At 37.2% G+C, this 25,999-nt stretch overlaps 1 protein-coding gene across 1 annotated transcript in view; it reads right to left on the reverse strand.

Moving 5' to 3' along the window:
* Nucleotides 1-25,999, reverse strand: part of LOC127627162 (transient receptor potential cation channel subfamily M member 3-like) — a 140,483-nt gene that overhangs the window by 20,413 nt on the left and 94,071 nt on the right. The window contains exons 9-16 of the mRNA XM_052103430.1: nucleotides 18,440-18,512; nucleotides 14,595-14,695; nucleotides 12,840-12,974; nucleotides 7,878-7,928; nucleotides 6,112-6,252; nucleotides 5,196-5,225; nucleotides 4,507-4,799; nucleotides 1,883-2,111 (exon numbers count right to left, since the gene is read on the reverse strand). Coding sequence (XP_051959390.1) covers nucleotides 1,883-2,111; nucleotides 4,507-4,799; nucleotides 5,196-5,225; nucleotides 6,112-6,252; nucleotides 7,878-7,928; nucleotides 12,840-12,974; nucleotides 14,595-14,695; nucleotides 18,440-18,512 — 1,053 coding nt within the window. The remainder of the gene's footprint in view (nucleotides 1-1,882; nucleotides 2,112-4,506; nucleotides 4,800-5,195; nucleotides 5,226-6,111; nucleotides 6,253-7,877; nucleotides 7,929-12,839; nucleotides 12,975-14,594; nucleotides 14,696-18,439; nucleotides 18,513-25,999) is intronic.

The raw sequence follows: 25,999 nt of genomic DNA on the forward strand, positions 1-25,999 counted from the left end.
ATTTCTCTCTGTAGTGCAACAATAGCTACTGTGAGAAAACACCAATCAAACCACTAAACCAAAGACAGAAGATAGAGATGGCTGAAAAACCCTGTACAGTTTATTTTTCAGGGGCTGGCAAATATCTATCTAAGAATGTATTTAAACTAAAGGTTGAAGCTTTGACTGTTTACATGGGTACAATAATTGATTTCTGATAGATATATCAGATAAATATGCTGAATTTATTCTTCTGACAAAGGGCCTATTTCATGATACTAATAAAAGTGCCCTCATAGACCTTCCCTTAAGACTTGGCAATATTTCTCCTCAACGTTACATGAATCACTACAAACAGATCTGAAAGAAAGTCTGTTTGCCCTAAAATTCCCAAAATGAAATACTCTTTGCCTTACCTCTTTAATCTATTTTTCAACAACCTTTCCAACCTAAGTCAGATACAGCGCAGATTTGATTCCTTGACATTCCTTCGTTTTTCTCCTCTAGCACCATTAAAGTGAAATAATTATAATAGTTTTGCTGCTTTTAGTCCAAATCTGTTAGCTTTGTGGTCATATATATGCTAGTTTACTTCTAAATGCTGACAAAAAAAACCTAACATTTCAGAAGGTATAAGCATTTCAAATCTGCAGTCTTTCTCTTTTAGCTAAAAAGACTCAGGAACATCCACGACATCACATATAGGTTGAGAAACCTTGTACAATCAAATATTTTCTAGAATGAGAACACACCCTCCCCCTACAACTGTTCTATGTGTCTGGCTGTGTTCTAACTGGTGCTGATCAGGCACTTAGAAGTGAGCACAATTTATGCTATTGGGTTGTTTCAAACAGAAATTCCAATAAGAATCGCTTAAAAAGTGAGTTCTGACTGACCGTTATAACCTTTCAGCTATCTAAAGCTCTCACAGTGGAGGGTAATTGTCTTTTTGAATAGGGCATAGGGATGATCACTTTTGAATGGGAAGCGCCAATGGGGAGCTGGATGCGAGGAAAGTTTATTATATTATTTGTGCAGATGAGGTTTCTCCGGTAAGCAGCTCTGGCATGAGCAGCATGGTGTAAAAGGGGTATACGTGAAATCACCAAACTGAACTGCGTGCATCAAGGCACTTCAGAGCAACTTTAAAGGGATAGTTCACCCAAAAATTACAATTCTTTCATCATTTACTCACCCTCTTGTTGTTCCAAAGTCATATGACTTTCTTCAGTAGAACACAAAAAGAGTTAGGCAGAATGGATTCTGTCACTTTTTGTAATTTTTATTGAATGTAAAAAGAAACAATGAAAGTGAATGGTGACTGAGACTAACATACAGGCTGTCATTTTCTTTTGTGTTCCTTGGAAGAAAGAGAGTCATAAGGGTTTGGAACAACATTAGGGTAAGAAAATTATGAAAATTATGACAATTATTTAATTTCTGGATGAACTATCCCTTTAAAGCAAATTTTAAGCACTTTGTGAATAATATGAGCAGCCAATTTAATTTGTGTGACACAACAACTTTTTCTTTCGTTCTGGTGTCTCTTGAAGTAAGAAATATCATTTCAATGATCTTTGGGTCAATTTCACAAATTTTAAAGTACTGAAACAGAGCACTTAAGATGCTGCATAAGTTGCTGGCCTCATGGTTGATAGGGGTAAATGCAAAAACGATGACAGATTCACCTATCAAAAGATCAATTAAATGTCACTAAATGTGACCCTAATAAACTGTGATAAGTCACTCAGGCACCCTATTCCACATAATAGTGTAATCTGGGGAATATATGTATATTTACAAAATATCAACAGAGAGTCGTCCTGTGTAATAACTGATATTACAGTATGTACTGTATGTAAAATGTCTATCACTGAGAGCCAAGTATCCTCCCAGGTCTGACCTTCAGGCCAGAGTTCTTGCGCATACGCAGACGTCCCATCCACATGTCAGTGAGGAGCATCTGGCTGCAGGTGTGTGCAATGAAGTCCCTGTGCTTGGCAGCCACAGCTAGCTGCAGACAGGTGGCATTACTCCAGTTCTTCAGCTCGTAGGTCAACAGCTTCATGGCCATCTGTTCATCTTGCTTATAGGACTGATCCAGCAGCTCAACAGCCAACTGAGCAAACTCCCTGGGGGATTAAAAACAAACAAACAAACAAACAAATAATAAAACAAACAACCCAAAAAAATATATATATTTCCATAGCACACATAAAGTATGCACATAAGCATGCAAGATAATACTAGGGATGGGTCACAATTAGAGGTTGACAGGTACTGGATTTTGCCAATATCTAAGATATATAATATCTAGTTTTTAAATAATTTTATAGAATGTAAACAAAATGGTTTATTCTGTCCTTATTATAATGGGCCCAGACACAGAGGTGGCCTCAAGAATCCAAAATAAATAAAATCCTAAATGCAGTTTATTGTTTAACCAAAATACAAATAATAACCCAATAATAACTTAAAATATTAAGATTTGGTTCATAATATGGGACTTTTAACTGTAAACAAGCACGTAACACACCGTGAACTCTTATTCTGAAATGGCGAGACTTGGCCCGTTACAATGCTCTGTATTAAGGATTAACTAAATTAAGATTTTATAGCCGATATATTCATCATATTCAGGGTTTTGCAAATATATATATATATATATATATATATATATATATATATATATATATATATATATATATATAGGGTTGGGAGGGTTACTTTTGTAATGTATTCCACTACAGATTACAGAATACATGCTGTAATATTCCGTTAGATTACTCAAGGTTAGTAAAGTATTCTAAATACTTTGGATTACTTCTTCAGCACTGGTAGATTTTTTCACTTGTTTTGACTATAAAAACTCTGCCAGTACAGTAAGACAAAATACACATGTTAAAAATGCATCCTCTGAAAAACCTAAATATCTTATGCAGTGTTGTTTCTAAAACAAGATGAATCAAACTGATCTTGTTTTATGGATATTTCGATTTTTTTTTTACATGAAAACAATACATGTTTTAATGAGAAATAAGGTTTATTATTATTTACAAGCCATGAAGTTGGAGATACAATGTATTTGCCCCTTGTTGACAAGGCAAGTTTACATATGGTCTCATTTTGTCTTTGCATCGCATCACTTCAATTTAGAACACTTGATTATCTTATCAAATTAACAGAATATGTGTTGAAGTGAGGATACAAATATGGATAAATATTGTAAATGATGAAAGATTTAGATACAGCAAATCCCCACAATGTCTCAGTGATTGTTTTTATTTTACTTCTAGAGGCTGCTGTTATACTGTACAACCAAGCCATTCTAACTGTAGGCTCCTCCAGCGCTGGCCACAGAGGAACACGGAGTAAAAAAGTATGACCAACTATTGCATACTTTTTTTGCCAATAACCGACAGTTCTAAAAAGCACAGATTAATCGTAAAATGTATATATCGGTCACAATGTCCGACTTCTCATCCAACACTCAACTAGTAGATACTGAGGTGGACCAGATTATCAAGATTATCCACCTTCACTATATTTGTTTAGCGCCGGTGCTTTAATTAGTGTGTTGACAGCATACAGTGCCTTAGCTTTTAGAAAGTTTGCATGCTAAAACCCTCTCAGAAAAGTTGCATCTTTAAATTATCCCCTTTAAAGCCGCACTACCAAGAAACACCCTTTTAGAAAGATGTCTTTGGCCATTCCGTCACATCTCATGCTGTTTTTTGAATGTCCCAACACAAGTGTTGCATTTTTAAGATGGCATGAAAACTTGAAAAAAATGTAACTTCTTGAAAGCATCTTTTAAAAAAAAAACATTTTTTATCCCCTTTTCTCCCAATTTGGAATTCCCACTACTTAGTTGTGGCAAGTTTACGCACCTCAGTCCGGGTGGCGGAGGACAAGTCTCAGTTGCCTCCGCTTCTGAGACTGCCAATCCAATGCATCTTAACACTTGGCTCGTCGTGCATGACGCCACGGAGACTCTGCATGTGGAGGCTCATGCTACTCTCCAAGATCCACGCACAACTTACCACGTGCCCCATTGAGAGCGAGAACCACTAAAAGTGACTCTACCCTCCCTAGCAACTGGCCAGCTCATAAACTATTCGATTATGACAATATGTAGTTTTACATATCAACATCTCTACAAAAGAAGAGTTTGTTTTTTGTGTGCAAGCAGGATTACATGGTCTCAAATACCAATACAAATTCACAAAGGCTGCAATTAGCACATTTATGAATTTTAGAGGAGTCTTTGTGGTAAGTCAATGTGCCTCTGATGCCAGGCCAGTTACGCATATAACAGATGGTCAAACTTCCCCACCCCAGAGAGTAACAGGAACAGGAACGACTGGCCATGCTTGAAATTTGGGTTGTTATGCTGGCAATAAAATTATGAATCAGACTGAAGATAAATCCTCATCTAAATCCTCATATGGGCTTTAATTTCACAAGTTAAATTGACCTTAAAACATCTGTTATTAATGGCATGATCTGGATGAGTGCATTTCACACCTTGAGTTCTGATTGAGTTCCTGTGAGATGTCATCTACCATGTCATTCTCGGATGCTTCGTGAGCCATTGCCTTGCATAGCTTACAGGCCACCAGCGCTTTTGCCATAGCCTCTTCTCCATGCTGCCAGAAGAACAAGGCCATCTTCTGCCGTTTCATCAGCACAGCCCAGACCATCAGCTCATGGAATGGGAAGGGGAAATGATTGATTTCTGGGTCATCCAGGTCGATGTCGACCTCCTCCTCACGCTTCCGTGTGGTCTTCTGACGACCTCTTCTAATGGGCATGTCATCCTATTATGGATTAAATATATTTTCATTATTCATTTAGTATTTTAATGATATTTTCTCATGTCAGAAAATGACTAAAGCACAAATCTGTGTAATTAAATACAAACAACCAATAAAGTGCCTCAATTTTATATATCCAAAGATGCCACTAAAAGTAATAGGACCAGTACAAGTGCTAGAACCTGTAAACAAACATTAAAGATAATTGTAGGTAGTTGAAATGTTTTGTATTGTGTTTGTAAAACATCTGAACATGCAATACAAGAAGCAATTTCATTGTGAACCTTCATTACTTCAAACCTCTAAATAAAATAGGGAGCTTAAACAAAACAGTTTCAATAAAACTCAGTGGGGATTTTATTGGAAAGCAGCAGGATGAAATGAAGAAATAAGTCTCACCTCCATTCCAAGCAGCTTTAGGGCTTTTGGCTAGAAAACACACACAAACATAAGCACACATACAAAACAAAAATAGTAAGAAATGTTGGGATTTTTTTTATATATAATTTTACCATCCTTCATAAAAATGAAAATACTGAATCCTCTTGTTTCTATGAGCATGGCATGTTTAATGAGTAGATATGATTCTTCATGCCAGGCAATGATACATTTAAAGTATCTTTCTAGTAGCACTGTAGATGTCTGATCTAATTTAAGCCTTCACTGGAGTATATGTAGAACGGTCTGTGCGTATATGCAAATAAGATAATATGTTCTCACAATTTTGAAGGGCATATGCTCACAGACAAACATCAACACATTCAGGCAATCCACTATTTCAGATAAACAGTTCTTGTAACATTTACATGATGGAGCCGTGATGTTTTTTCACCTCTCTGTGACTCGGTTCTGAGTCAGAGGGTAGAGATTTGTGTTTTAGATCCCTGAGCCTTCTGAGGTGCTTAAGTGTGTGAGGAATTTAGATATCATCCAGGTGTCAGTGGCTTGAAAATTTGCTTTGGCATATAGCACAGCTGCAGTAGCTCTGTATGTAAAATTCTCTCTGCACTGAATATCTAGGTTGTGTTAATTCCATATGCCATCGCTCTGTTGCGTCTCTGATGGGAAATATGTTCTTTGCCATATTTCCCCAGGTGGGTCATGCTGATAAAGCAAACTAAGCCAAACAAATTACAAATTTTCTCTGAAAGTACGTTTTCATTCATGGGAACCGGAGAGAATAATCCCATAGTTGAAAAGGAAATAGTTTTCTAAACATTTTAGGGAAGGTACATTTACACAGCAGAAGTATATTTCAATAGGTCATCACAAAACAATGTTTAAAAGAGGTGTTTTTATAAGTTAATTAACATACTCTCTTGGGTCCAAAAAGATTGTGATAGAGGGTCCGAAATCTCTTCCTGGTATAATTGCAGCGATAGGCTCCGCCCATGAGGTATTCAATCACCAATCCAATGTCGATCAGGCTAATGCGGTAGTCAGGGGGCAGGTTACCCTGAAAGCAGAGAGGTTACTTATGGTGACACTGCACACCCACCAACAGTTGTGGCTAAGAAACTGACAAATGGTCAGACATGACTCATGGACTCAACTACATACACACCACTTTCACACTAACACAACCATACACTCTACCATATTGCTAGAAGGAATCAATTTAATTAAAGAAGATTGGCTGATTCACCTTGAGGTAGATCCAACTGAACCCTGGATATTCTTGCTTGGAAAGAACACACAAGGTCAGTGAGACAGAATCATTTTAAAGGAACAGACAGCCCACTGAGATCAAGTCTAGAATCAGGGTTTGGTGCCATATTGAATAGACCACAAGAAAATGCCTCTAAAATGAAGGCAAACAATGCCTCGTTGGCTAGTTTAATAATTTTTTCACATACTGACAACATTAGTGAGCTTTTACAATTACAGACTCCTTATCAGGTTGTTGAAATTTAGATTGTAAATGAACGACATGTAGAGAACAAGTCTTTAGATTCCTCCTTTCATTAGATCTACAGGCCAAATCCATCTCATCAGCACACATTCAGTGTCCAGACCATGATAGCTAGACTGTGCTCAGGCTCTGCAATTATCAATGCAGAACCCACGATAGATCCTCTAAGCTAAGCTAATTACGTCAACATCAGCAAGTACCACAGTGTGCTTAAACGGGCTGATCTGAATCAGCGGTGGAGCTGCATTTATGCAGACATTTGAATGTAATGTTACTCCTCATGGATACGCAAGATATGTTCCCTTAAATGTCCAGATAGAAAAGTTAGAGAAAATTAGTTTTTGACAAAGAACAGACTAGACACAAACCCCACGAAGTACCTGCAATGAGTCATTTCTATTTTGTTTCAGAAGAGATTCCAGTATTTGGATGTATACAAATGTCACTATAAGACTACAGAAATCAACACTGTGCAATCAAGCACCTCGTTATGTCATGGAAAATTAACTAAAAATAGTGCATTTGTAAAAGAGTTAGTTGATATAATATCCCAAGACACTTAAATGTAATGTTAGCCTCCATGGACACACAAGTTTTGTTCCCTCAAATGTCCAGATAGAAATGTTAGATAAGTGTACATGAGATGAGTCACTTCTCATTTTAAAGAGCAGACTACATAAAAAAAAAAAACACAATGTACCTGCAATGAGTCATTTCTATATATAAAAAAGAGATTGCAGTATTTAGATATGTACAAATGTCACTGTAAGTCTACAGAAATCAACACATTGCACTAAGAAGGCAACCAAGCGCCCTATTATGTCTCGAAAAATGCATTAAGGAACAGTAATTAAGAAAAACTAACTATACACTAGAGACTTAAGAAGCAGCAAACCCAATGTTCTGACTGTATTATAGTCTGAAAATCACTGAAAAAAGCAGAGAGGACATAGACAGAAACAAAGTAAGCAACTAATTGGCCAAATCTGTCTGACAAGCTAAGAGAAGCATAAAAGACACCTTTGCTAAATATGCAACACATCTAAGACAAATCTACCAACTACACACACACTCTGACCTACACATCCACTCACACACATGCATACACAGATATTCACACACATGCATACCAAAACACACACTCAGCTGCATGCCTAGTGAATTCTTACCTTTTTCACATCTCTGACGAGGTGGTACAAGGTGTTGGACGGCCCATGCCTCTATTACAGCCAAACAGAAACACATTTAACCTTTCACAATCTCCGCCAAGATACAAATCCATCTCAACATATTATTTAGAAACACACAGCAGAAAATTGCAGTTGTTACCTTAAGCAGCTATACATTCATGATCTGACCATTAAAGGGGTCATATGTCATACATTTTTAGTTTGTTTTTTCTACTCAGAATTTTTCATAAACACTTTCCACACTTTTTCTGAGCTTTAGAATCAAAGTAGTTTTTTTGTTATTTTTTTGCAGATTTGCTTTTAAAAAAATCTCCCCATTCGCATATGAAATAAGCAACAGCGCTTAGCGCTTTCTCCTGCTTGTGGGATTGCTGTTCTGTGAAATATAGTTTTAAAAGCCCCCACCCTTCAATGGCCATCTTTGCAAAGCCTGAACTGCATTGTTGCAGGATCAATGTGAAACGTAAGAGATATGAATTTAAAATGTAAATGTGACATAAAGTTGCCAAAATTCGACTCATTTTTGGACACTTTTGTTGGCCTGGCGAGAAGATTTTCATTGTATAATGAACTATTATTTCAAAAGATAAAGGAAAATATGATTCCTATGACTCCTTCAAATATATATTTCTTGCTGTAATCCACTGCAAATTGATAGACTTGACCCATAAAGTTGATAGAAAGTCATATAAACTAATATTCTTGAATAAAACCAGTTAATTTTAAGGGATAGTTTATCCAAAAATGTAAACTCTCATAATTTACTCTCTCTCATGCCATCCCAGATGAGAATGACTTTTTCACAAACGAAGATTTTTACAAGAAATGCTCAGCTCTGTAGTTCCATACAATGCAAAAGGCAGCATAAATATGAAGGTGAATTTGGTGCAAATCAAATGAGCACCTGTGACAGTGTTATTTGTAGTTGTAGAGATTAGCCGCACATGTGTATCAGTAAATTTGAAGTCACAGAGAAATGTATTTTAAGAGTTGCAAGCTTGTAGATTTTTTTCTGTCCCACAAACACAACACAACAGTTACACCTTCTCAAATTCTTCATTGCATGTGCACAAATCATTTTCTACCAATCACAAATTAAGAAACTCATATGCTCACATTTTTGCGACAGTTGTTCCAGTAAATATGGTGCAAAACACATTCACACACCCGCATCAACAAATGTGAAGTCACGGACAAATTTTGCTCATCCGCAAATCAGTATGTGAATTCATCCAAAGAGAGTTGCACACTTGTTGAATATTTACTCACAAAACTTTTTATTTGTCTTTGATATTTTTCTCGCACAAACACAAGTACAAAACTACAACTGCTTCAATCTGCTGCTACAAGTATCAAACACTGTTTTTCTCGTGCTCTCCCTTCTGCACCACAAGTCTGTGTAAAATATGGAGCAAAAGTGATTTGTGCATCTGTAGAGGCAGCAGGCGGGCACTGTTCAGAGAATTTTGGCCAATCAGAAGAGCTAGTTTGGGCGCCTCTCCATTGGTGGAACATGATGCCCGATCTTCCCGAGCTGGCAATGGCAAATACCAATAAAGGTATTTTTTTTCTTTCTTTTTCTGAAATCACTCACCGTTATACATTTGTTTATAGTTTATATATGCACGTTGGTCACTGCGGTCAAGCCAGCCGCGATTAAAATCCATATAACAGAAAGACGTGCTTTCTGACTTCTGTTGAGTGCAGAAGACAGTCAGTCTTACTATATTGACGAAAACACGTTTATTAAGTGTCTGTGACGTGCTGGTGTTTATTAATATGTTTGATTTAGCCTATGTGAAATCTGACTGGTTAAGACTCATGGATTGGGCAGGTAAATATTTTATAACCAAAGTTTAATGAATTAAATGACATTAAATTGACATATTACATATAATAAATTTTGACTTTTCTGCCAAGGATCTCTCATTGTCATTCATTTGTACCTTGTAATAAACTTTGAATTGTAAATCCTGTAGGTCAATTAAAAGTGACCCTGACTGTTACTGTATCCATTTTCAAGTAATTTAACTGTACAGTTTTTGAAAAAATTAAAGGCAAAATCAACTCAGAAATTCATCCTAGCACTTGCATCACTTCCTCATCTTCAAACACATAATAAAAAGCTTTCCTTTATAGGTTTGTTATTAATATATTTAAAGGCAAAATCACCCCAAAAATCTAATTTTGTCAAGGCGCGTGGATCAGATCCTCATATTCAAACACTCGTAAAAAGTTTTCATGCTTGAAGGATATCTTGTTCAAACCTACCATGCTTATGAACATCCATCCATCCATCCATCCATCCATCCATCCATCGTCAACCGCTTATCCTGTGCTTATGAACATATGAAATTTAAACTCATTTAATGTAGTATTGGACAAAATTACAGGGAAATACTCTCTTGACATCATACACAGAATGTCTTCTTACATTTTTAGTTTTATATGGCGTTGAGATTAACTTAAACTTTAAAATTATCTATCTAAATGAAAACCCAGATACAACAGATCAGAGAGATAAGCGAAAGAGATTTGGTAACACAAAGAAATATCAAAACGATGTCATGTCCTTGTTTTCAAATGATCACACTTTTATAAATTCTTTGCTTTTCTTATTTCAGATAACAGCTATGTGCATCTTAAAGTACAACCACACTTTTGTACTCATGCACAATCCATCAGAATGCACAACAGTGTCTACTGTGGCTTCAGCACCTGCTGCACAATGATACACACACACCTAATAAAATTAGCTTCTCATATTAGCTTTTTGTCTTATTAGTTAAAAATTACATATATGCATTTGTATCTACTGTGACATGTCATAACACAGGTTACATAATACTTATCACACCATCTTTCTGTAATTGACTGTTTATAAATCTCTTGTTTAAATTGCATTAGGTTGTATAGCAGTATTCTCATTATCAATCAATAGTGTGCTTAAGGTGTTCTTGAGTGTCTTGAAACGTTATTAAAAAAAATTATTATAGGAGTAAGCTGGAGCAGAGGCTGCGGCAGAATGACACCTGGGAGTTCTGCAGAAGCATGAGGACCATCACTGGTTCCAAGCTTATATATATACCTGTTACAAGTTACAGGTATATATATATATATATATATATATATATATATATATATATATATATATATATATATATATATTTTGCATCAAAACATGAACATGACCATTTTCAACTATTCATACTGAAATAATCACAACAACAACATAACTTCAAAGTAACTGCAACTTTGGCAGTTTCTTTCAAAAAGAAAGAAAAAAAAATACCTTTATTGGTATTTGCCATTGCAAGCTCGGGAAGATGTTCATGGAAGTTTTTTTTTTTTTTTCCTGTTCGGGCGTCATGTTCCACCAATGGAGAGGCGCCCAAACTAGCTCTTCTGATTGGCCAAAATTCTCTGATCTCTGAACAGTGCCCGCCTGCTGCCTCTACAGATGCACAAATCACTTTTGCTCCATATTTTACACAGACATGTGGTGCAGAAGGGAGAGCACGCGAAAAACAGTGTTTGAGACTCGTAGCAGCAGATTGAAGCAGTTGTAGTTTTGTACTTGTGTTTGTGCGAGAAAAATATCAAAGACAAATAAAAAGTTTTGTGAGTAAATATTCTACAAGTGTGCAACTCTCTTTGGATGAATTCACATACTGATTTGCGGATGAGCAAAATTTGTCCGTGACTTCACATTTGTTGATGCGGGTGTGTGAATGTGTTTTGCACCATATTTACTGGAACAACTGTCGCAAAAATGTGAGCATATGAGTTTCTTAATTTGTGATTCGTAGAAAATGATTTGTGCACATGCAAAGAAGAATTTGAGAAGGTGTAACTGTTGTGTTGTGTTTGTGGGACAGAAAAAAATCGACAAGCTTGCAAATCTTAAAATACATTTCTCTGTGACTTAAAATGTACTGATACACATGTGCGGCTAATCTCTACAACTACAAATAACACTGTCACAGGTGCTCATTTGATTTGCACCAAATTTACCTTCATATTACTGCAGTCAAAATTTTTGAGAGAGTTGTCTCCCCCGCCCCCTCCTCCCCAGACTCAAAGCTCACGCAGGTTGGCGGGTTGAGTACACGCAACAGGAACGAGTAAACTGACAATGGCAAGCGATGAGTCTTACACTGTAAGTTGATTATACGTTTGCAATGTTTTCTTGTTTGCAAATTATAAACCATTTTTTTATATTTTAACTTAGCATGTTTCCTAAATCTCTGATAACATATGATAATTTTATGCTTTAATACAGTAAATATATTACATATTGCACCTTTAAATGAATGTCTTCTAAAGTGATATGATAGCATTGGATGAGAAACACATCAATATTGAAATCCTTTTTTTTTTACTATAAATCTCCACTTTCACTTTATTTTATATTCTGAAAGTAAAAAGTAAAGATTTATAGTGAAAATGGAGTTATATTTTGGTCTGTTCTCACACAAAACAGTTTGCATCACCAAGACATACTGTATATTAAACCACTTGAGTCATATGGATTACCTTTATGCTGCCTATGTGTGTTTTTTGGAGTTTCAAATGTCTGGCAACCTTTCATTTGCATTGTATGGACCTACAGATCGGATATTTTCATCCAAAAAACTTTGTTGGTGTTCTGCAGAAGAAATAAAGTCATACACATATATGATGGCCTGAGGGGTTGAGTAACTGATGAGAGAATTTTCAATTTTGGCTGAACTATTCCTTTAATTTTCTAATCCTATTCCTTTAAAATTTACCAAAGCAAGCATATTTTTAGGTTAACCAACGAAACATGTTTGGCAGTGCATAAGCTTAAATGATCATTTTCACTACAGATTATCGTGTGTGTGTGTGTGTGTGTGTGTGTGTGTTTGTATAGAGAAAGTAAACCTGTTTTTGCTTCAGAGATGGAAGTAGCTGCATTACCGTATTATATAGCTCTTCGAGTCTGGACAGCGTCAGGAAACGGTGCATGCTCACTCCATTCTCTATCAGCAACTTCACAAAGTCCACTCTGTCCAGCACCAGCGCATCCAGCATAGACTGCTCTAGAGAACCCACCTGAGCAGAAACAAATGAAGCTTACAGGTCTAGGACACAGTGCCCAATAAACCTACAAATTTTGAAAATAGATGCATAGGTACCCAAAATTTACAGCCATTAAAATAGCTTGGTAAAGACTAATAATTTGGCAACATCACTGCTTACACATGGAAGTGGTGGCAGAAACATTCTGCAAAGAGTAAACGTCTATCGGATTCCATTGTTGAAAAATTGTTTTGAGGGTTCTCGTAGTCAGCTGTGGCTTTAAGCCATCAACACAGCTGACTGGACTGAGGATATCATTTCAGCTCACTGCATTTCAGCAAACATATAAAGTGAACATTATGACGGGTATGTTATTACCTCATATCATTCTAATGTATAGCTAAGAATATTTGTGTATTTATGATGATTTTGTATTATACTTTTGTTTTATCGTCTAATGTGTCAAATCTAACACAACAGTCTATCGGCTTTCTGCCACCACGTAATGCACATGCGCTGACATTTTTGTAAACAATGGGTCCGGTCTTTTGATACAGATTTACAAATTTCGATTATGATTCACAAGCTCTCGATTCAATTCCGATTTCGATTCGATTCAATATCGATTTATATGGATATATTTCAGTTGTATTTATATGGATATATATGATTCAGATTTATATGGATATATTTCATGTCCCTTTTGCTTGCATATGAAATAAATAATTTCCCAGTTAATGCTGTTAATTATACAGGGGACCGTCTAACTGGGTACATTATGAAAATATATATTTAAAATGTTTCATAATTTGGGTCACACACAAATCCATGTATTCAATCAATAAATAAGAAGTTATATTTCATATATGTTTATTTATTGTATAGCTTGTATTATTTACAAGTATTTCCTCTGATTTGTTCAACACGTGCTAAATGCTCTCTAAGAAAACCGGCATTGCTGTAAAAAGATGCTGTAAATGAGCGCATGTTAACGAGAGAGACTCAAATTACTTTATCTAATCTGTGCCATGCATGATTAGAATTAAATATAATTTTTTTGTTTTTGATCAACAACTGACTGACTGACATTATTCATTGACAAATGAGTTGTTTGGAGCTCATCTTTGGACAAACAACCATTACACAGAACAACTTTTACTCTCAACATGCAGTGAAAGGATCTCGATGCTGAATTCTTCACCAATATACAACATAGCCTAATTACTGGTAAGTGAAATGGAAACATTTACAAGCCATCTGCCAACTATATACATTCTAGTCACATTGCGCAAAATTTGTTTGCAAATGCGAGCGATTTCTTCCCATTATAGAAGAGGGTTGCGCATGGTGTAAAAGATTGATCTTGGGATAAGAATCGGTATTGTACAAATAAAGCTTGCAATGCATCAGGAAATCAATATTTTTACCCTCCCCTAGATATTAAATTGATTCATTAATTTTATTCTGGTTGAATAAAAATGCAGCCTGCAAGTTAGTATCATTAGTATCAAGTAATTAGAGTCAGAAGTACACAAAAGTACTTCTTTTATCAAAATGTCTTATCCGTGATCAATAATGTGTCTTTGTATTTATATCTATGAGTAATTACAAGTGCTCTGAGGTAGTGTGTTTGTGTGAGTGCATATTGCCTACAGGCCACTGCTGTCCATAAATGAAGATCTGGCTCCGGGCGATGTCCACTCTGTTCCAGGCCAAGGCCAGACTTAGTTGATCTGGAGCTGAGGCATTGGCACCTGGACAAATGGGCAAAAAGAGCACATTAGTCATTATTATTAGTCAAAACTCTACATAATAATCAGAACTTCAGTCTGAAGATGTTTTCTTTTTTTGTGTGACAATGACTGACTGTACATTGTTCTGCATAATAATACAAAAATATTTGACCACATAGGCCATGATTGATTGACCAATAAAAAAAACAATTCCATAGATCTATGTATTAAAGTTTAAACAAAACCAGTTTAAAAAGGCAATGAATAAATATACAATGATACAGTGTGCAAATGAGTGCAAAACATGACTTAATCTTAATGCTGATATCTTGAAAATCATCTCATCTCCCCTTGACTATAAGTACCTCTCACATAGTGGAGAATCCAAGGAAATACCCAACTTCTGCTGGCTCTCATATCATTAAAATTCATACCGTTATGCCTGTTTAATGGGCTGATTCTAGAGATAAATCAGAGAGGAAAGCACTCTCCAGGGTCTCTGATACTTTGCTCTGCCCCTACTCAGCTAATAAACCATATCCCTGAGCAACGGGACATTTGTCTTTCTTACCATGGCCTGATGCTTCTACATTTACTTTTATGAGGGTAATCTTTTCAGACACAGTCCATTAAATAGACATCTCCGTGGCTTGTCGAGGTGCTGCCATGTATAAAAACATATTCAGGATTTGCATAATCTCTGTTAAGTACTAGAAAATAAACTGCTTGACTCAATTTATAGGCTGTTCATCCAAAATATGGAAGTGGCCTGCTTGTTCATCCTTGTTCATCTCAAAGACTCTTAAACTGTTAGACAGAAGTGAGATCTTCTTGCAATAGAGCAGCATTGTATACTGATATCATTGGAAAGTCATACCATATTAGTTAAACATATAAATAATGAGTTCCTAATGTATAAAAGGCCAAAATAAAGATGTAATAATGTGCAAGGCATTGATGGGCCATAAGCAGTTTAACATAGCAAGATTGAATATATTTGTGAAATTCTCTTTAATGTAACATTGATCTTAGACCTGAAGAAAAGACAAATTGAACACTGCTGCTGACTTGGAGTCTGTGGGATGCATGCTTTATTTTAATTAAGATGTTCACAGTGTTTTCAACACTACAACTTACTCCTCATACATAAATGATTCTCAACAACATAAAGGTGCTGTGTCAGCAGATACTGTACTGGTCACATAATTATGTACAATTAAGTCTCTGGGGTAAGTTTTATTCACTATTTTCTGCTGCTTTTAACACAGAAAATTGGAACCAACTGGAAAATTATCCAATTAGTTTCACACTACATTGTAATAAATCTTGACATATCTTGCTGCAATGGCACTGAACATGTCATATGTTTACCAGATTTGAAAGCAGGAAGGTTCTCATCAAAAGAGACCCCAAATAACCCTGTATTGCATTGCTGAGAGAAAACTCAAAACACAAAATTATACTTCATGCTTTCTTACATTAGTGACATTACATTCGATTAGCTTCCTATTAATGTGATTTAAAATGTATGTGATAAACATTTATAAATCAATTGCCAATATTACCACATTTGACCCCTAGATGACTTTATTAGCACATCATATGTCTAATTCCATGGGGCTCACAGTTAGTTGTGCCACTCTATTATCATTTTGTGACTTCTATGGCGCTGGGTCTGCCTGTGGTAACTCAAACATATGAGACAATCTGTTCTTTGACTTTATCCAGACTGATATGCATGCATTATAAAATCATCAAGGGAATATGAGAAAGCAAAGGACTGCAGGACTAAATCATTCTTTAGATGCACTGCATAGTACTATGAATTATGCAAGAGACATGCTGCTGGCTTTCTTGGCAAAACATGGAGCTTTTGGAGGAAAGGCTTCTCTGAAATCCAGTCTTTTGATATGGATTTAAAGTGGGTCTTAAGAAGCTCAACCAGTTGAGCTTGCACTTCACTCTCAGCATCAAACGTCCTGTTAACCTATTGATTGTGTGCACTGATGACCTAAAGTAGCTATGGGGTTGGTGGCAAAGTGGAAGTTAGTGTGTTCAGACCTCTGATATGGGATGGCGTCTACCTGTAAGATATATAATGTATTTCAGGGGAATGGAGAACAATAATTATTTTTATTGAGTGTTGTAAGAGCTGACTAATAGAACTTGAATGACATTTCTGTGGATGACTTGGAAAAGTCATCCGTTGCTTTGCTAACTTCCCTTAGACTTAGTCACTGAATGACTTAGACCATAAAAAAAAAAAACACCACCATCCAAAGACATGTCAGCAAACCCAAACACTAAAATTGATTGCCAAGCAGAAAACATTTTTTATGGGTTACAAAAGAGCAAGCCACTTCCCTGACACTTCTTTGTTAACAGAGCCTACGACTATCACAAAGACAGGTGAGGATTCTAACATCACCTATTTCAGGGATTCCTACCAGGTAATTAATTTTATGTGTGGTAAAATTGCTTAAAGCACCTTTAAGATGTTACGAAGCACCTTCATCATTCTTTCACAACTGACAATTATTTAAATCAACAAGTTTTGGAAGTCAAAAGATGCATCTGATTAGAGGTAATAATGGTATATAGTTTTTACAGATTAATCAGTGCTGATAGTTGTTTTTGGAATGATCAATTATTGTCAAAAATCTATGCCCATAGTTACAGAATGGTGTTGGAAGATTTTTCAGGTAGAACAGTTGTTCTTCAGTATAACAGCAGCCTTTATAGGTGAAATAAAAAACAATTATGTGGGGATTAGCTGAATCTAAATCGTTCATCATTGACAACATTTTTATCGTCACTTTAATGCATATTTTGTTATTTTTGGTGTTCTAAATTTAAGCTAGGGCATACAAAGGAAATTGTGAGTGTATGGAGATGTCCCCCGTCAGTACATACATTGTGTTTTCAACTACATATTCTGTAAATAATAATAAACCTCATTCCTCATTAAACCTCATCTAATGAATATATAGTCAATAAATGGCTTAATTTGGTAAATACTTAAAAGTGGTCATGACATGCCTTTTTTACACTTATAATATTAGTAATATATAAGTAAATTAACTAGATATTTGTAAAACATGATCATTTTCCACTCTCATTCTGACCCTTGGTTCTCTACTTGCTGTCTCACTGCTCATGGCTGCAGGGCGGGCTACGGAAGTGATAAGGTAAAGTAGGCATTGTTGATATGTTGTTGTGGAGGCGGTCAAATGCAAATTCCTACCATAATGTAACATCATAATTTGGAGGAAGTAGAGAACGAGTCATTTTGGCAGCTTGGTTTAAAAAAATGCTCTTCTTGCAGTGAGGAGGAAGTTTTGAGTTCTGAAACTTACAATATGTATTTATGGTACAATAACCTCTTAAATGTAGGAAATGTACAAAAAGGAAAACGTAATTCCTCATCTCATGACACCTTTAAATAAAGAGCAATGTAAGTGAGTGAAGTCTCCATCATTGCAAATTAAGAGACCCTGGTGTTTTTGGTCTTGTTTATCCAAATCTAAAAAAACATTCTGGTTATTATTGGGATTTTGGTTGATTAATAAACTGTATCTGGGATTGTATTTATTTTGGACCTTTGTAGCCTCTATGTCTGTACCCATCACAGTTAGGAAGGACTAAGAATATATTTTGAAAAACTATCACAGATTTATCAGGCATCTGCCTTTTTTTCACCACCTTTGGCAAAATCCAGTCAACCTCTACATCTGATTATCCAAAAATGTACACATATTAATGTACCTTTCAGAAGAGCTGTTAGAATGGCCAAATCAATGTCTTGGTGTCCCTCTGATCCCATCCGAAACACTGTTATCTGAGGAAGAAAGACATCACATTATTGCTGGTGTCACATTATATGAAGCAAGAGCTATATGAACATCACATACAGTGCATCCGGAAAGTATTCACAGCGCTTCACTTTTTCCACATTTTGTTAAGTTACAGCCTGTGGAGAAGAGGGGGGTGGGGCCGGGTCGGCCGGGGTTGGAGCGGCTGTCATCCGCCTGGGTGTGGAGGAGTGTTCGAGGACCACGCGACGGTACATCAGAGAACCGGTGAGTGAGCTTTTTCTCTCTCTCCTCTCTCTCTCCCTTTCGCACCGTGTTGGCCTTTTCATCGCCTATTTTGTTGTTGTTGTTTTTTCCCCCTCCTGTCTCCTCCCAGGGCGAGGAAGGCGGGGATGACCACACGGGACGCAAGATACACCCCGCCCCAGGGATGGGGGGGGGGGGGGGGGTGTGTACGTCATGCCGGTGGCACCCCGGCCTGAGATAACGCCGGGAGGAGTGTGGAGCGGAGTCGGAATATTGCGCGCCCAGTCCCCAATCGGCCTGATGAGGCGCGCGAGGGATAAAGGCGGCCGGTGACGATGGTTCGAGTGAGAGATAATTACAGGCATGTCCGTCATGTGTGTGTGTATTGATGTTTGTGTTTTGAGTTGAATTAAATTATCATTTATGTTGACAAGCCGGTTCTCGCCTCCTCCTTGCCCATCCTTTAACTGTGTTACACAGCCTTATTCCAAAATGGATTAAATTCATTTTTTTCCTCAAAATTCTACAAACAATACCCCATAATGAAAACGTGAGAGAAGTTTGTTTGAAATCTTTAAACATTTATTACAAATAAAAAACGAACAAATCACATCTACATAATTATTCACAGCCTTTGCCATGACACTCAAAATTGAGCTCAGGTGCCTCCTGTTTCCACTGATCATCCTTGAGATGTTTCTACAACTTGATTGGAGTCCACCTGTGTTAAATTCAGTTGATCGGACATGATTTGGAAAGGCACACACCTGTCTATATAAGGTCTCACAGTTAACAGTGCCTGTCAGAGCACAAACCAAGCCATGAAGTCCAAGGAATTGTCTGTAGACCTCTGAGACAGGATTGTATCGAGGCACAGATCTGGGGAAGGGTACAGAAAAATTTCTGCAGCATTGAAAGTCCCAATGAGCATAATGGCCTCCATCATCCGTAAATGGAGGAAGTTTGGAACCACCAGGACTCTTCCTAGAGCTGGCCGCCCGGCCAACTGAGCAATCAGGGGAGAAGGGCCTTAGTCAGGGAGGTGACCAAGAACATGATGGTCACTCTGACAGAGCTCCAGAGTTTCTCTGTGGAGAGAGGAGAACCTTACAGAAGAACAACCATCTCTGCAGCACTCCACCAATCAGGCATGTATGGTAGAGTGGCCAGACGGAAGCCACTCCTCAGTAAAAGGCACAGGACAGCCCACCTGGAGTATACCAAAAGGCACCTGAAGGACTCTCAGACCATGAGAAACACAATTCTCTTGTCTGATGAAACAAAGATTGAACTATTTGACCTGAATGGCAAGCATCATGTCTGGAGGAAACCAGGCACAGCCAATACCATTCCTACAGTGAAGCATGGTGGTGGCAGCATCATGCTGTGGGGATGTTTTTCAGTGGCAGGAACTGGGAGACTAGTCAGGATCAAGGGAAAGATGAATGCAGCAATGTACAGAGACATCCTTGATGAAAACCTGTTCCTCTTCCAACAGGACAATGACCCTAAGCACACAGCCAAGATAACAAAGGAGTGGCTACGGGACAACTCTGTGAATATCCTTGAGTGGCCCAGCCAGAGCCCAGACTTGAACCCGATTTAACATCTCTGGAGAGATCTGAAAATGGCTGTGCACCAATGCTCCCATCCAACCTGATGGAGTTTGAGAGGTCCTGCAAAGAAGAATGGGAGAAACTGCCCAAAAATAAGTGTGCCAAGCTTGTACCATCATACACAATAAGACTTGAGGCTGTAATTGGTGCCAAAGGTGCTTCAACAAAGTATTGAGCAAAGGCTGTGAATACTTATGTACATGTGATTGTTTCAAACAAACTTTAACGTTGTCATTATGGGGTATTATTTGTAGAATTTTGAGGAAAATAATGAATTTAATAAATTTTGGAATAAGGCTGTAACATAACAAAATGTGGAAAAAGTGAAGCGCTGCAAATACTTTCCGAATGCACTGTATGAAGGAGTATGATAGTGTTAATGGGATAAATCCAGGGGATTATGCTATAATTCTTGACAGCAGCAAAGAGAAGTGACTAGAATCAAGAGCTGAGTGGGATCTACAGTGATACATTGTATGCACTGCGAAAACGGTAACTGCAGTTCTGTAATCACTGCACCCCCACATATGAAGAGCATCTTGCAGCTCCACATATACAATGTGCGTGTTCTGAATTCCAGAGCATTTAAAAAAAAATAAAGTGGACAGACCATTAATCTAATGCCTGTCAATTGAACGATCCACCTTTCTTTCAGTAGCCGTTTTCCATCTCTGCCTGGTGTGGACTAATGAACTAATCTGTAGCAGCAGGAGGATTGGTTCAGCCTAATGTCAATGGTTTTTCCATTTTCATCTCCTAAAGCAACCATGAAATGATGGCACATCTAGTGTGTGTGTGTGTGAGTTTTAAAGGTGGTGATAACAGGAAACGGAATGAAGTGCACTTCGATGTTTATAAATAAATGAACACATAATCCTTCAAAATGTCTCAGTATTAATGCATAATGTAATGGATGAGATATATGCTTACATCTTTGTGTGGTGAGCCGGTTCTGTGTGCTCTATGAACCCTGTTGCTATTAAAATTGGACGAGTAAATGGAATGCGGTCATATCAAAGGAGCTCTTCATCTCCTCTACAAAGATTTTGGTGCTGGGCAATTACTGAAGTGACTGTTATTGATGGCCCTGTGAATGTGGAGGTGACCCAACTGCTTCTGTGTGTGTTGGAGCCATGAGAGGATTGTAATATTGATTTTACAGTAGTGCTAGGTATATGTCAGTTTAATTCTTATCCTCTATCCAGAGCGAGAAAAAATATTGTGATATTGCAGTATCACACAAGGAAACCTGCTTTGAATATTAGGCACGTTGGCGCGATTGCAAAAGTGATACTGCTAGTATACAGAATTTCAATTTGAATTACTTACATTTTAGACACAACGATCAAGCCCTATCTGTCTGATATGCCACAAACACAGACAAGTGGAGTGATAGTCCCTGGCTAGGTTATCATGTCCCCCATACATCTAATGAACCTCCAGTATCCCATTGCCAAGTAAGTCCCTAATATGGGACTCACTCCAGTTGAGTGATTACAGTGCTTTGAGAGACTAATCATGACAAACATTAAGGCCAACACAACATTTACACATCACATTTACACCTGAGGCTGGTTGCAGCTATATGTACATTACAACTTAGCCTAGTTGTGGTGTAAATGGGCACTAAGTCATAATTTACACACTACTAAATATTTGAGCATCACACCTTTAAACTTAGGTAGGACCCTACTTATTAACTAAATATTTACGGAAGCCTCCAACCTGGATTAATGCTTGAATAAAAAAGCAGACTGATATTTATACATCAATGAGCTCATGTTTTGCATGACAGGCATCAATAATTTCGACATAAAGTATGATGTTGACATTTACAGTCGTTTACGTTTACGAGAGTAAATATTATATATATATATATATATATATATATATATATATATATATATATATATATATATATATATATATATATAAAAATTAAACCGATCTAACGGTGCAGTTTCCTGTGTATGGTGTCAAGTTTCAACATATACGATATATATAAGATATATTTAAATGAATAAATTACATTTTTTTCCCAGCCTGTTGACAAGTAATAATTTATTTATTGTCCTTTATTCTTTTTAGATACAGTTATTGCATATTGTTATTTACATAGGCTAAATATAGGCAACCATTAATGAAATATTGTTTTATTATGTATCGTATTTGAATGGGGATATAATTTATTGCAGCTGACAGTTACACGAGCAGACAAGGTTTGAACATTAACCGTAACAAGAAACTGAAATTCACAGCTTTTTAACACTTATGTGTATATATTTGAAGACTGCTTATTGGATCAATACAATAAAATGTCATTTTATGAAACTACGCATTACTTTATGAGAGCTTACAACCTACTAGTTAAGTCTTGCCTTAAGAACAGGTGGTGCAGACATGGTTAGCTCAGCTAGCATTGATGCTGACTACCACCCCTGGAGTCGCAAGTTCGAATCCAGGGTATGGTGAGTGACTCCAGCCAGGTCTTCTAAGCAAACAAATATGCCCAGTTTCTAGGGAGGGTAGAGTCACATGGGGTAACCTCCTCGTGGTCACGATTAGTGGTTCTCGCTCTCAATGGGGTGCGTGGAAAGTTGTGCGTGGATCGCGGAGAGTAGCATGATCCTCCACATGTGGAGTCTCTGCAGTGTCATGCACTGTTTCAGAACAATCAAGCAAGCCACAGGTCTGAAAATGCCCCAAATCACTCCATTGCAATTGCAATTTTACTCATGTTGTTATTTTGCATCACCCCTCCTTTTATATTGATGCCAAATTTGATTTGAGAGCTATGGTGAAAGTCAAGATTTTCAGTGAATATTAACATACATTTTAAAAATGTTCCCTTACAATACTGTATGCTCTATCAACAGCATTTCACATTACAAAAAATGTAACAGTTTGTAAAAACAAAGGAAACATTTTTACAGTTATGCACTTACAATGAGAGTCTATGGGGCATGTTGACCAGAGGGTTTAATCGCAAAAATATGAAAAATCTTATTTTTCATTCATATGCATTAACAAAATTCTTTGTTTTTAAAATCTGAGAGACTTTGACAGAGCTCGATAGAGCTTGTTGTACTTAACCTGGAATGTACCTCTTTCTTCTGTTCTAACTTCTGTACTACTCCAGCTACGATTAGAACTGAGCAGTGCGATACTGTGGATATTGTTGTCTTTTGTAATATGAATTGCTTATGTTCTTTATTTTGTATTTTGTGTTCTCATTATTTATAAGAGAAAGATTGAGGAATACTAAAGAGGTGAGGGCACAACTCTAAAAAAAATGGATTAGGTACAGGGTGTGGAATGAGGTCCCGGGTCACTAAATGATTCATCACAGGGGCTTGTCTTCCTGCTGAAAAGTTTATCTACATGGAGAGGTGTGAAATTATGGCCAGCAGCAGCATCTAGAAGAGAGCTAAGCAGCATCCATTTTTTCGCACCACTGTATTTAAACTTTAATAAATTAAAGAGATATTAGATTTGATTGCCTTATCCATGATACATGACATGCTTAATTTGGCCAAAATGGGAGGCAGCATAATTAAGTGTGTTTATTTTGAAAAAATCCTATACATCTGGAGCACACCTATGATGCCTTAAAAAGATTTGAAAAAGAGATATTGTCAGGTGCTCAGAAACAGTTTTTGCTAGTGAGTTGTTTATTAATCTCCATTGCCCACTTATCACTTATTTGTTTCTTATTAGCAATTTATAACACTTATTTGAAGTCTGTTTCAACATTTATGCAACAATTTTAAAGATTTAAAATCAGAAAACATGGTCCATCAGGGCGAAGCCATCAGAATATGTCTACAGACAAAGCGATGTGTGCCAAGAGGTGATGTAAAGTAAGTCTGTATGTCTAAACTCATAGGAGAGAGCTGGTTCATGCTGCTCTCACTTTTTTTGCTGTACGGTGGATGCTTCATGCTCCAGTGACCCAGGCCCATGAGGAAACACTTATCTTCATTTATCAGAGGTGAAATTCCTTTCCAAACGCCTCCCCCCATTTCATCAACCCAGCATCTAAGATCCTACTGCTGCACTCTACTCACTGCTTCTCATATCTGCCAGGGGTTCATGCCACCTCCTAATCCTCATCTGTCTTTCAACCATCATCTATTCATCTCCTTGTTCATCCATTTAGTCACTGACCCATTTGACATGTCGCTGGATGTGACTCACATCTTCTCATCTTACCATCCATCAATGTGAGCTGATCAATATGTCATCTTCTGGAGCATCAGTCTGTTTTTATTCTGTTCATCCATTCCCTCACCAGAGAATTCACAAGGTGTTGCTTTGTGTTTCTTAAAGGTGAAGAGTGCAATTTCGGTGCTGCTAGTGGCACCAAACTGAAGTGCAAAAGTAATGACTGTTTGCAAGTAGGTTTCCCAAACACTCTCTCCATCTTGCATTGGTCGGACAAACAAAGCAATGTTCTAAACGCACCACAGAGACACACCATTTACACCTTCCAGGGAAGTGTGTGTACAAATGGCTTATTTATATTTCAAAGTAGCTTCCCAAGCTTCAAGCTACTCATAACTTCAACTACTGTCAAGTTACAATTCATCTTTTTAAAGAAGATTTTTTTTTATCATTTAAAATATAAAATAGAATTCTGATTGCAAAATGAAACAATATCACCTGATATTGGTATATTTAATTCTGGATGAAATTAAACACATAAGGGTGGAAATATTCAATTGTACAAATATATAAAACTAACAAAACTAGAAAACACCCGATTTTAGATAAATGATTCGAAATATAGTAATAAACAGACGCAATTAACTACTTTTTAAGCATAAAAATAAAGCAATGTCCTCTTAAGGCTGTGCATGGGCTCAAGTGATTTATGTGAACTAGTCTGTCCAAACGAACCGATTCACTTAAATGAATTTGAGTTCCCAATGCTTATATAGTGAATCCTTTAGTAGTACAACCGGTTCATTTACAGGAACTGTTTGAAAGAACCGTTTCACTGAAATGATTCAGATTTTCCAGCGCGAGGACGATAATTTGATACGTTTTATATTTTTTTCCCCTTTTCTCCCCAATTTGGAATGCCCAATTCCCAATGCGCTCTAAATCCTCGTGGTGGCGTAATCCGGGTGGCAGAGCACAAATTTCAGTTGCCTCCACGTCTGAGACCGTCAATCCGTGCATCTTATCACGTGGCTCGTTGAGCGCGTTACTGCGGAGACTTGGCGCATGTGGAGACTTCACGCTATTCTCCGCGGCATCCACGCACAACTCGTGTGCCCTACAGAGAGCAAGAACCACACATTATAGTGACCAAGAGGAGGTTACCCCATGTATCTCAGCGTCAGTGTCAATAATGTTTTATCATATTGTTTGATTCTACATGAGGCATGGTCCAGCACAAGAATATTTTGAAGTGTGAAATGTAGTTTCATAAGATCAAAATGAGTATGTTGGCCAACAGTGTGGCTATAGTGGAGGAATTCTCAAGGCTCATGTTCCGGTCTGCAAGGAGCAAACAACAATGATGTTTCCTAGAAGAGAACATTAAAATGCTTTGGAGTGAAGAAACTTTGCAGTACTACTTCCTTTGTGGGCCAATAGAGAAGAAACATTGAAACAAAATATGGAAGATGCTTAAGGAAAATGAG

Source organism: Xyrauchen texanus, chromosome 3 (genome assembly GCF_025860055.1).
Source record: "Xyrauchen texanus isolate HMW12.3.18 chromosome 3, RBS_HiC_50CHRs, whole genome shotgun sequence".
Lineage (NCBI taxonomy): Eukaryota > Metazoa > Chordata > Actinopteri > Cypriniformes > Catostomidae > Xyrauchen > Xyrauchen texanus.